Genomic DNA, 14,146 nt, shown 5'->3' on the forward strand with positions numbered 1-14,146 from the left:
TTTCACGAGAAACTTGATGTTTATCCTTTGTTTTCACATTAGTCACTTTCCGACAAAGCACTCACATATGTGTTCACACTTTGTCGCTTATCTCGTAAATGGCTGTGCCGAGTGAGTCCAGTTCACTGTACTAGGTAGGGAAGGTACTGTAGTTTACCCTTGCAAAATCAATATGCAATATGTTAATTATTTTTAGTAATACAGCTACATTTCTTTTTTTTTTTGTGTGTGTGTGTGTGTGTGTGTGTGTCCACCTCGTATAAATATATAACCTTAATCAGAGAAACACTTGTTAAGAATCAAATCTGACATAAGAGTTAAAGAACTTCGCGACCCATTAAACACTTCCAGGACCCACCAATATAATATTTTAACTCTCTGACGTGTAATACTGGTCTCAAAGTGACTAACACCTTTTTAAGTTTTATTTCGTGTATGGATTAAAAATTAGAGCTTTCAAAAAAAAACCATTTTTTAAAAATCCGACTATGTATTCATTTGTATTAAATAAAAACTGTAATGAGTGGATAACATATATGGCTGCTAATAATTCAAAAACACTGGACCGAAGATTACCATTGATATCAGCAAAGCTGTCACCAATGTCGTCATGCCCTCTCTGCTGGTCTGATGTATAACGCAGGCCTTTGGTGCATATGATCCCGAGTTTGATTTCCGATGGGAAAGGATTGAAATTTGAATGCATTATAATGATTTAGATTCCACCTGAAATTATGGACCCACGTTTCATATAAAAAATCTTGATGCTGAAGAGAGATTCTTAACTCCAACTAGACAATGTCGTCATTGGAATCAGAATGGATAAAGGTTACCTATTATTGTGCTTTCATGCCTAATAATGTAAGAATTGCACAAAGCTGATTATTGCATATTTTTATATGTTTCTATTAATATATTTTTTCTTTCGAACTATTGGACTTAAAAGCTAGAAATATAGTACGTGAGTCGTTGTGTCTTCTAATTTTTCTATCTTTGTGTTTCTGATAATACGAATACATCATTCACTTCCACGAATTTTTCATGGCAGACATACTAAGTGGCATTTCAGCTGCTGAATACACAAAAATGAAACCTGATACATGGAGGAACCTTGATATACGTGAAAACGAACACTGCCTCCTCGTGCACGAATTCTGAAAATTCCACTTGCAGGGAATATAGAATACTATAGCGTGAAGTAGATCACATGAAAGCTTATAGAATTTTTTTTTACATCATATCAGGTTATTATTATTATTATTATTATTATTATTATTATTATTATTATTATTATTATTATTATTATTATTAATCTTGGAGCCTTAAATATATTTTAAACTTCACATTTATTTTTTGTAACAAAAATAGTTTTATCAAATATAGTTTTCTAGTTATAGACGCATGGGTATTATTATTTACAAACAGTTGATCGTAAGTAATTATGTTGTAAAAACAAAATCATGGATTTGAATTCGCACATTCTTATTTTTAATGTGAAAACCAAAAGCGCATGTGAGACATGCAATATAAACTTAACTGTGCGAAATACAATGTTAATTTCATTTGTTCAATGTGTATAGCATATAGCATGTGTATAAATATCAACAAAGGATTGGAAAAATAGGAAATATAAAAATGGCGCTTTGTATTTATTTTCCAGTCCTGTGGTGCCTGTAAGAATTGATTCAGTGGAAAGAAGTAAGAATTCATCAAATAAGAGATATATTTGTAAGTGGTGCTCCAAAGGTTTTAAGAATGCTGGGGATTTTAAAAGACATGTACGCATCCATACTGGAGACAAGCCGTTTGTGTGTCCTGTGTGTTCCAAAGCATTTACACAGAAGGGGAATATGATCTCACATATGCGATGCCGACATCCAGCAACACTATTACCACATATGCCTTCATCTAAATGAATATACTCGTATAGCTACGTATAGTCGAAGGAACACAAAATCTAAAGTGTACAATGGTATTACAATTTTAAACTGAAATAAATACCTGTATGTCTATTGTAACCAATGTTAATATGACTTTAGGAAATAAAATTTATATTAAATAATAAGTTGTATAAATTTTACTATAGTTACAACCTTTTTTTATTTTATTACTTGTTTTCAACCCTTATTTCTTTTAATCGTTAAAGAATATTTCTACATTTGAGAGAGTGTAAAGGAATGTAAATAATTCAAATCAAATTATCCTGTTGACGGTACCATCTGGTTGTCCATGTAGGCTTCAAGACGTGCTCAGCTGAAATATTTCTTTATAAGAATGAAAAATAACACATTAAACTACTTGTCCATTGGAATGGAGATAAAGACAAAGGATTAAGTGAAAGTGAGTGTGCTGTTAACGTTGATCGTTTGGTGTTAATATGTCTAGTTTCTTAAAGAGAAGAATTCAAATAAAATTAACATGTTAATTTCCGTTTATTATTATTATTATTATTGTTATTATTACGTCAGTGATATTTTCTTTACAGTACCGGAACAGTAACTGTACCAGTCAAAAATTAGATGATAAAGCATAAGCTATATCGCATTTTCTGATGAGATTACACCAATACGACTTGTACACTTAAAAGCAATTAGTAAGCAACTTTGTAAGATCCTAATACATATCTTTATTCAAAATGCCCACAATTTGTCATCACACAGGTTTACAATCGATTTGTTGTGTATATTCACTACGGTTCACACAGGGGATTTTTAAAAAAACTTTGCCACTTGCTGTGGCTGAAAGCGTGTAGTATATGACAATAAACCGAATATGCATTAAATATATCGAGCCTCTTAAACATCTTTCTGTTTCAAGTTATGGAGCTTCTATGGTTCAGTGTTAGAGGAAGTCCGTTAGAAACTAATGGGTGTAATTCGTTTATAGATATGAATACTGAAAAGGACTTCTTATTTTTATTTTTTGAATGCAAGATAATCAGTTAAAAATAATAAATTGGAACTAAATAAATGTTTATAACGTTACAGAATAATTTATAAAAGACATTTTTTGTTCTATTCCAGACCAATTCCTGACTTGCCAAAGAATATACCACCAATAATAAAGAAATTCGTCTGTAACTGGTGTCAAAAACGTTTCTTTCAAAGCAGTGACCTTAGGCGCCACGTTCGAATACACACAGGAGAAAAGCCATTTAAATGTCCCATTTGTTCTAGAGCTTTCAACCAAAGTAGTAATTTAAAGGGTCACATGTTGGTTCATAGACCAGACAAACCTTTCTTTTGTGCAGTTTGTAGCCGAAGTTTCGCAACTGAAGATAATTTCAATAAACATTACGTGAAGCACGCATCAAAATCTTCGTTAAGATAATGTTATTATTATTATTATTATTTTTTTTTTTTTAATATTAAAAGTTTTTCATTGTTAAATAGACTAGTGTACTTATGTTTTATACTGAATATATAATAAATAAACGTGTTGATTTAGAATTGTGCATGGCTTGTTTTCTTTATCTTTATTTTAATTATTTAATTTTAATTAATTATTTTTTCCCTTTGTAAAGAACTACCGTTCACTCCAACCTTGTATAAATTTCCAATTCCATTGTATAAATATAAATATCGTAACACAAGTCATTTTTGAACTCGAGGGAAGTCCGAAGCGACCCATATTATCCTTATTAATGTTCCTTTTATTCATTCTTTAAATTTAATTATTTAATGTTTGCAAACTAAAATTTCTCCTTGCATTAATTTTTTTTTATAATAGTCACTTTTTAGAAGTTAGCGTAAAAATCTTTTACTTCCAGACACTAGTATGTCATTTTGCCCATCAGTACCTACGCACTTACCAAAGAATAATAAAACTGCTGGGAGACACTTGATTATGGTTCATGAATGCCTGTGGTGACGTCATCAAAATGGTCGCCGTGTCAGGAGACATAGATCCGTTTACTAAAAAGCATCAGTAACTTTTTTGTAATACTAATGGTTAAGGAGTTATAGCTCCGGAAACTTGGAAGTGGGTGATATACTAGTGAACGTTTCGGAAAAAAATGCCCTCTAAAATGTTTTTTTTTTTTTCTCCGACATTTGGGCAATATGTACTTTTAGGGATAATAAGAATACCGAAAGCCAAGATGACTGCTGCATAAATTTGTTTTTGAAAATAGCTACAAATATTACTATGATATATTATTTTCTAGGTTTTCAAGATTAAGAAATCCATTTGTGACCTTAAAAGTTATCCCGACCACCGAAAGTGTCCCAAACCACCATGAAAGCCAAGATGGTGACCAAATTCGATGAGAAATAAAAATTGCTATACATTTAGAGTGTAAGGTATTGTTTCCTATGTTTTCGAGGCTCATTGCAGTTTATTTTTGATTCTGACATCAAAAGTACTCAAAAACTCAAGATGGTTCCCAAAATTGGCTCAGTTTGTGTAAAAATTTGCTATCGAAAGCAAATGTGCTAAATGCATATCATTCCTTGCTGACTCCTCTTCCCTAACACAGGAGTAGATTCTCCCCCAGCACAAACTCCCAAAATCTTCCCTTAAGTTATTTGCAGGATCTTGTAGTGTTTTGGAATATCATTTGAAAGATCTTGAATTAAGCTACAAGGAAGGTCAACTAACATTTTTTGTTAGATGAACGGTTTAAGAGTTTTTGCGGCAACAACTTGAAAGGGAGTGAAAGAAAAGAAACATACCTTCTATGGTTGTGTTTTTATTCCTACATTGATTCTCACGGCTACAAAGCAAAGTAAAGTATACCTGTAAGTCAAATTTTAGGTATCGACAACGATTGCCCCCTTTTTTTTTTATTTGCATGATATCACAGGCCTACAGAAAAAAAATTTTTTCTTGGTGCCTAAAATTTTAGAGCTGATTTTAACTATGTGTGGGGCGCTGAATCCAATAATGTAAGCAGTTTTTTTCTATCAGCTCTACTTTGGTAGATACGGGCTACTGTACCAGTAGTGTTATTTACGTTACAATGTATGTGGAAGAAATATTACAATCCAAAATAAATATGTAAATTATAAATGATGTAACCACTATTTCTGCATGCTTCTTGCAATAGTATACAAAATAAGCAAAAGAAATACAAATATTCTCGTAATAACAAGTTTGAATATGATCTTATAAACTCTGCAACTCAAATAAATCCTACTGTGCTCTATAGAGATTTCTATTTGGAAGAACGGCGCTCTTTTCTCATTAGTGCTGCTATCTGTCGGTACTAAACGGAAACTAGTCATATAGTAGTTCCAGGAACATCCACTAGATTGCATTGGTATTCTACTTGGCTAGTGGATCGTAGTTGTTGTCTTGCAGGTGGAGTGACATGTTGGAACATGTGAGTTTTGTTCTGAAATCATAACTTGTATCGCGTATACTAAGGCTTTATATTTAACATCCGTGTTAGTGGCCTGAACATAAAATGAGTTCAAGTCGAAGAAGTTGTGTTAACCATCCTGATGTGTTTTGCTACATATGTGGTGAGTATACATTTAAAGACAATAGAAAACATATCAGTGACTTTGTAAAAAAAAGCATATCATGCATATTTTGGTGTACGCCTAGGGGACCAAGATAAAACGTGGGCTCCACATATTGTGTGTAAAATGTGTACTGAACACTTGCGACAGTGGACAACTGGAAAAAGAAAAAGTCTTAAGTTTGGTGTTCCAATGGTTTGGAGGGAACCCACAAACCATGTTGATGACTGTTATTTCTGCCTGGTAAATGTTACGGGTATGAATAGAAATAACCGGAACAAGTGGACATATCCTGATCTGCCTTCAGCAAGACGTCCAGTTGTTCATTCCGATGAAATACTAATCCCAACGTTTCACCACTTGCCAGAGCTTTGTGAGACTGAAAACGAACGTAGTGAACATTCTTGTGACATGGATGATGGAAGTGACAGTGATTATGAGGGAATGTCAACAATTCCTCAACAGTTTAATCAAGAGGAGCTAAATGATCTAGTTAGGGACCTTAATCTTTCAAAAGAATCGTCTGAATTACTTGCTTCCAGATTGAAGGAGAAAAACGTACTAGAACAAGGAACTAAAATCACATTCTACCGAACAAGGGAAAAGGAGTTTTTACCATTTTTCACTGAAGACACAAATCTCGTATTCTGTCACGATGTTAGAGGTCTCCTAGAACACATGGGTCTTCCAGAATACAATCCAGATGATTGGCGCCTGTTTATTGATAGCTCCAAGCGAAGTTTAAAATGCGTCCTTCTACACAATGGCAATAAATATGGCTCAATTCCAATCGCTCATTCAACACGACTGAAAGAAGAATATGAAGCAATTGCTTTGGTTATGGAAAAAATTAAATATCAGGACCATCAGTGGGTGATTTGTGTGGATTTAAAGATGGTGAACTTTCTTCTTGGACAGCAAAGTGGCTACACAAAATATCCTTGTTTTCTATGTCTGTGGGATAGCAGAGACAAAGCAAACCATTGGTCAAAAAAGAGTGGCCGCAGAGAGACGACATGGTTGTTGGTAAGAAAAATATTATTAACATGCCTATTGTTGAGTGTGACAAAATCATTTTGCCACCTCTACATCTCAAGCTCGGTTTGATGAAGCAGTTTGTAAAGGCGCTAAATAAGGACGGGCCGTGCTTTGCTTACATGGGAAACAAGCTACCTCAGATCAGCACAGAAAAATTAAAAGCTGGAATATTTGATGGTCCCCAAATAAGACAACTCATGAAAGATCCGGCTTTCGTGGAGTCCATGAATGAGACTGAACGTAGAGCTTGGACCTCATTTGTAGAAGTTATCAAGAATTTCCTTGGCAATAATAAAGCTGATAACTATGTTGAGCTAGTGAACCAGATGCTTAATGCATTCCAAAAACTTGGATGTAATATGAGTATCAAAATTCATTACCTGCACAGCCATTTGGACCGTTTCCCAGACAACGTAGGCAGTCTGAGTGAAGAACAAGGTGAAAGATTTCACCAAGATATTAAAACAATGGAGGACCGCTACCAAGGAAGATGGGATGCCCATATGATGGCAGATTACTGCTGGAACCTAAAAAGAGACTGTGCAAAGAAACATTCAAGGATGTCACGAAAACGAAGCTTCCGAAGTGTTGAATAGATCGTTTTGAATAAATTATTTGATATTTTATTCATAAAAACTATTATAAAATGTAGTTACAGAGTTATTATGTACTTGATGTTTGTGTTTATATGGTTTTCATTATTTTCAAAGTGTTCCAAATAACAGATTTAAATGTCATAGTTTTCTTTTCACTTACAGTAAAACAGCACCTATGCAATTTTCAACGTTGTAGCAGGTCAGTCTTGCAATTCCTATATCTCAAAAACTAAAGCTGTTAGGGGAAAACTAACGCCATATTTGGATTCAGCGTCCCAATTCTACTTCAAATCAGCTAAGAAACACCCGGCACCAAAACCACTGTAAGCCAGTGTATTAGATCATCTAGCTTATCCATAGTGATCTCGGCTTTAGCGTATCCGAGGAGATTATAATTATCTCCGACTATTTTGCATCACCTCCGAACATCTCCAATACATTCCCATTCCCTTGAATTACTCATTCAGCGCATCGTCGTTCCAATGTACTATTCCTGACATTCAGTAGATACCGGGAATGAGGTCAGGCGGATTCTCTTTACTCAGCTAAATAGGCCGGTTGAAAATATTCCACTATAATGTTCTGCTGCATCACCTTAAGAAAGCTATCCTCCAATGTTCTTTGTGTACATTCTCTTCAAAGAAAGTTTCAGCCTCTGGTTCCGTGAGACTGAGGATGTGAAAAAGTCAGAAATGACTATGAGCCGCTCTAATCAGCTGTGGACAAGCTAGCAGACCCAAAATTATGCAAATCAAAGAGAAGTGCAATTGTTGTCAATGCATGCTATGTCACGTACGGTACTTAAACCTGACTTCAATTATACCTTGCTTCGTACTGTCAGGCTCAATGTAGAGATTAAAACATAACCATAGATGGTAGGGACGTACGTAGGGGTGAGTCCTTAAGATTCGAATTCCCTTTGCTCGAAATTCCGACTATTATGTAAATTTAGTCTAACTTTAGGAACAATTTTATGTATTGTATGAATAATTTATCTTCCTATTGAGTTTCCAGCGTATGTGGCTGATGGAAGGTATGGTATATTTCTTCTTTTTCACTTTCTTTCATATTGCTGGAACATAACGTCTAAAACTTTCGTTAAAAAAAGAAAAAGAAAAAAAAAAGGTAATTCAGGATCTTTCTAGTGTCGAAATCAGAATGAAAGCAAACAGCAATGAGATCCTTGACACTATAAACCGAAGAAACATCTCACATTCTAATATGCAACACTTTTATTTCTCATCGAATTTGGTCATCATCTTGGCTTTCATGGTTATTTGAGCCACTTCCAGTGGTCGAGTCGTAATTCGAAGATAAAAAAAAAAAAAAAAAAAAAAAAAAAAAAAAAAAAAAAAAAAAAACTAAAAGAATTATATATCAATATTTGTGGCTATTTTCAAAAGCAAATTATTGTATCAGCTGGATATCGGCCATAAGGAAAGCAAAGTTCGAGTTGGAAACATTCAGATTCATATTTTGCAGGATATGATTGTCCTTAAAAATACATGTTGCCCAAATGTCACAAAAGAAATTTCTATAAAAATCGTTTAAGAGTCCGTTTTTTCTAAAATGTTAACTAGTAAACTACCGTTAATTTTCAAATTTTTGCCGCTATAACTTCGTAACTGTCCGTGTTACACTAAAGTTACTGAGCCTTTTTTAGACCTTAATTCAAAATATTTTAAATTGTGTATTAAAAATCATAGTATTAGAATTGGTAATGGAAATATGATCATTTAGACGAACGTACATCTCTCGACATGGCGGCCATTTTGAAGACGTACATAGATTCGTAACTTCTGATCAGGTGTTTCCTAATGTTCTTTTATTTCTTCATATTTATGTAACCAGTGTGCAGAATGGCACACTGATGTTCGAAAGTGAAATATTTTGATGATATTCGCTTCAACTCTGCCAACTATAGTATGAGTTTTTTTTTTTTCCTCATATTGTCTGCATGTTTTTACCAATACACAAGGTTTCCGCTTATATATGTAACTTACAATATTTGATTTTGTAATATAACAATATTGAATAGCCCGTTGTTAAGAAATGTGTAGTTTAGTTGTTTTTATTGGACACTATGCTGAGGACTGTATAACTTCAAATGTCTAGACATTATGAACACATATAGATAGATACATAAAAATGGTATCAGTGGAAAGAGAATCAGGGAAGTTATGTTCCTTTGCGTCTAAATTGTTCTACATCAAAGATATTCAATGTTAGTCCCCATTGTCACTTGACAGCATCGACCCTGTAGTTACGTTCCTCCTGTACAAGTTGTATCATATTACGATAGACGAATGCAATGGCTTTTGCGTACTCACAGATAATACATGGTAGCGGTAAGGGTGTCTTGTTGACTTTTCTTTTACTCCCTCGTGGTGGAGGTGGGGATCAGGGAATAATGTCTGGGGAAAGGAGAGACCAGCACGGCCTTATCTATTCCTTTGGTAGTCAAGTACTGAACTCATTTGTGTCTTTAAAAAAAAATAAATAAATAAATAAATAAAATAAAAAAAGTGTTGCCTCGTTCCATTAGAAGATGAAATCTGACTTTGTACCTCGTTAAAAAGGAATCAATGTGATACAGCTATGTTATACTATTAAAAGGCTCAAAAACTCAGATGGGTTTCGAAGTGGGGTTTACAGCTGGGTCAAACCCGATAAATTCCACTTTTTTTCGGGTTGGACCCACTTGGGCAAACCCTGCGAACCACAGGAGATCCCACCGAAATTGAACTCGGGTATCCTGTACCAAATGTGGGAACGCTTAGCATGCCTATTGACCAACATTGCCACAAGGGAGCTCATTCTGATGAGATTACTGTTTTTTATTTCAAGTGTGTTAATGTTGAGACTATGACACCAAGTGTAAGAATAAGCATTAACATTTTCAAGTTCGTAACATTAGTTTTTGAGACAATAAGTTGATGTTTTTCGTAAATTTACGGTTGTTGTAAATTTTATACTCAAAGTTGTTATAAATGATGATAGATTGTAAAATAATGTGGTCGACGAAAAGAAACATTGTCACATTGAGGTGATACATAAGAAAGTATAATAATTATGAAGGTATATTCCATTCTTTTATAAATATTGATTGATAGAAATGCTCTATAATTTAATACACTTGAACATTTAAGTCAGGAAGCAAAAGATTCAAGTTAACAAACGGATAAGATCTGGACGTATTGGATGTGGATAAAAGTGCGTTTTCTAGTATAATGTATAATATTTAAATTACTTTCATAGTTAGATGGTGTGGATATCTCATATAGTCTGAACACTGAAAAGAAATGTTAAATAATAAAAAAAAAAATCAAAGAAAGAGAAACTAAGACATATTAGTTTGAAAATTCAGAAATATTATAATATTTATTATTGGAAACCATACATGAATTATTGCATAAGAAATATGTAAATGTGTGTGAAGCATCAAGCAAGTGTTATACTGGTATTGAACTATAGTTATACTAATTTAGGTTTAGAAGGAGAAAAAGGTTATGTTTTTAATTATCTACCCTCTACGAAAGTTGACGCCGCCCATCTCTCGCTCAACTGCGCGCTTTGAGTGCATGGGTTTCCGGGATCGATGCCCGGTAGGATAGTCTTAAAATTTGAACACATTACGGTGGATCGGATTTTACCTTAAACTGTAGATCCACGACTTTCACAGTCTTGTACTGAAAAGGGGCCCTAAATTTCAACTAAAGATAACACTGATATTGCATTACCACACACACACATATATATATATATATATATATATATATATATATATATATATATATATATGTATATATGTGTGTGTGTGTGTGTGTGTGTGCGTGTGTGTGCGTGCATGCATGTATATATGTGTTTGTATGAAAACGTCACGCGTTGTTTCACTCATGAAAGAATTGATTGAGAACAACCTTACCACGGCCAGAAACATGATGAGTGACCTATATCAGAGGATTTCTAGAGGCCGAGACCCTCACAGTGTCTCAAGTCAGCGCCCGGCAATATGTATCCATGCATATACAATCCATTTTCCAGAATGACTAGTACTGCTGCTTCCGTGACCTGCACGACCGACTGAAATGTCCATTGAATACGTGTGGGATGTGGTTGGTTTGCGGCTTCTTCGTTACGGCGCTTCAGTAGTCTATCGAAGCCACGTGGCAGCAAATTCCGTAGAAGTACAACCAATTCCTTACAATGCAATCCTACAATGTATAGAAACTGTAGCACGTAGTGGCTTCGCACTATATTGGTTTCTCAAGGTGAGAAGTATTGTACTGTTCTGAAACTGTATACTGATGTAAATTATCTGTGGTGCAAATTTCGTTACAGTGACTTCGAGGGTCCAGATAGTGTTACAATTTGACAAAAGCAGTAGTATATATACATATATGTTCTGTCTTACATACATTATATATGCGTTTTTAGGTATTGCAACAACATAAAGGACATTTTAAGATCGGATTCATCCAACGGGCTCAGGAGTTCGACAAATCGAATGCAATCTTAATATTATCGAGTAACTCTGGTGCTTTAACGTAGCCCAAGATTCGTAATGATGGAAAACAATATTTCTAATTATAATGTTGTCCCATTCAAACAGGCTGAAGTATGCTATAAGCTATGTGAAGCAAAAGCTTCATATTTTGACAGAGATTGAGTACACCCTTGAGTCACATTTTGATTATGTTAAAACGAGAAAATAAATCCGTCTCTACCGGAAATCTAACCGGGGCGTTCCAGCTCATAGGAAGAGGCATTAATGATTTGTTACCGCGGCTCTGTTGTTTCTCTAACGTGACATATTTCGTATTAGATTAAAGATTTTAAGAATCGTTACAAGTAGCAACTTCTACAGAATTACCCATTTTGTGGTAAAACGAACTGCATGCAATAATATTAAAGCATACTTCCTTTGTCAGTAACTGCTGTTTCCACAAACTTTTTACACCATATAAATTTCCTAGGTGTTTGTGGTGTCGAGTACCTCATCGTTCTCATAGTAAGACTGCAAAACTATTGATTAATACAGTCAAAACAAGTAGATAAGCGTTAAATATATGGTACCTTGGAGTTTGTTTTGATAGGAAATAACCCGAAACAGACATCTTTTGAACACAGCTAACAAGGATTTCTTGATATAGGTTCAGGAAAGATATCGTTTTAGCAAAAGTATTGAGCCATTTCCACACAAGATAGCATTAGTGTCCCAAATCTCAGCGCGAATCGTAGCGCGTTAGACGTAATGCCATTTGATAGCTGACAGTTGAAGCTAATAGATATCGCACACCCGGTAGAAGACTGTTACATCTCAAAATTACACATTTGTGGGAACATGATTTTTACGGTTTGTTATTCTATCAAAATCGCTCCCTGGAATACAAGTATTTCTGCCATCTAGGGGTTAATTTGTTTAATTACGTTTATGCGCAAATTCTACCAGGTAGAGTTCGCTTCTCTCTCTCTCAGTTCTCTTTTGAGCGATGATAACTCAAAATTTCCATTTTTTGAGTTGTAACGTTCTTCCACCGGATGTGCAATATGTAAAAAAAATATTGGAGCACCTATAATCAGACGTGAAATATTGTGCCGCAAAGTCCAGTGAACTTTACATTACATTTTACAATTTTATTTCGATAAAGGCGCAAATGCTGCGCAGGGCCGTTGTAACAGACCGATTACCGGTTGTTTACATTGTGTTTAAGTTGGCTCCCGTATTGCAATGTTTACCGGTTGAAGTTGGTTCCCGTATAGTATTACTGTGCCCAGTTCTGTCAGGTGTAGGTTTATATTAATTTTTAATGTTAATTCGTTCTTATTGTTAGCAAAAGACATGGCACAGAAGGATAAATGTACTCAATTTTTAATATGAGATATGCACGTAAACACATTCGGAAATTTAATCCAAAATTTCGAACATTTTCCTTTAAACCCAGTTATTACCGATTCACTTCAAACCATGCAACAGTTTCTTTATAGTCTGTACAGTATTCTCAGAACAACTAGCATAAATAAAACTAAATAATACTAGATGTTAGTTAAAATTTTTACCTAATATACTGCGTGTGGTTATCTTGTTTACATAATATCAACTGTCATGGTGTTTTTTCTGGTTATTCCCGCAAGAGGGCATTCGAATCACCTTTTGACGAAAACGAAATGCTAAAAAGTACAAGATGGCGATCTGTTAGCAGTCGTAATTGATTCGTAGTCATGGTGAGGAGAAATAATTACCAGACAGAAGTAAACAGATATTTCTAAATTATCAAATGTGATTCCCGGTAAGTTAGAAATTGGAAATATATATAGAGATTCATGATCTTTACGGTTAGGTTCTTGTATTGATATGTATTTATGGTAAAACTGTGTTAATTATAGTCGAAGATATAATATTTAAAAACGCGTTTATTAAGGTCTGGTGACGCGAGTAAGATAACGCAGTGAAACGCCGTTTTACAGTGTATAAAGAAGATGGCTTAGGTCGGCTCCTCAAAACTTAGAAATTTCGTAATCAAAAGTATAAACTTTCGGAAGTTAACCTAGTATAAATTGCTAATTGGTATAACCTGAGTTATTTTGGAAGAAAGGAACACTGAGGAGTCTGACCGAAGTGAAAATTCATCAAAACAAGTTTTGGCCAAAAGCCATCGAGTGTTACTTCCGCCATTACGAGTGATATGAAGTAATGGGCAGGAAGTATAGTTGTTGAAGTTCATCTCATCGGTTAATAGAACCAAGGCCCCATATTTAATAGGACGTGGGACTAATACCCGAGGAGATCAGTTTCGACGTGTAAATAAATAGGTTTGCTAACCTATTCTGTCCTGTGAAGCCAAAGATCCAGGTGACAAAGACCGAGAGGACTATTTGTAGGAACCTCCATTAATTTGGTAATCTCCATCCATTTTATTTTATTTTCTTCTTGTTTCGATTATAAACAGAATCACGAATTCACCAAATGGAGTGCTTCGAAATAAATATGTATAGTTAAAACGAAAGGCGTTACGCGTTTAGACAGCTCATCTCGTTTCCACTTAA

General features: G+C 34.6%; 1 protein-coding gene across 32 annotated transcripts in view; it reads left to right on the forward strand.

Moving 5' to 3' along the window:
* Window positions 1-14,146, forward strand: part of LOC145680652 (uncharacterized) — a 407,115-nt gene that overhangs the window by 176,844 nt on the left and 216,125 nt on the right. Inside the window, exon 4 of one of the 32 annotated variants that reach the window (XM_081751402.1) lies at window positions 3,024-3,345. The exons of 30 other annotated variants lie outside the window; for them this stretch is intronic. In XM_081751402.1, the coding sequence (XP_081607528.1) occupies window positions 3,024-3,330 (307 nt within the window). In that variant the 3' untranslated portion in view covers window positions 3,331-3,345. Of the gene's footprint in view, window positions 1-1,660; window positions 2,009-3,023; window positions 3,346-14,146 lie in introns of those variants that run through there. One more of the 32 variants, XM_081751410.1, reaches the window with a different exon arrangement.

Source organism: Thermobia domestica, chromosome 3, assembly GCF_964235325.1.
Source record: "Thermobia domestica chromosome 3, izTheDome1.hap1.1, whole genome shotgun sequence".
Classification (NCBI taxonomy): domain Eukaryota; kingdom Metazoa; phylum Arthropoda; class Insecta; order Zygentoma; family Lepismatidae; genus Thermobia; species Thermobia domestica.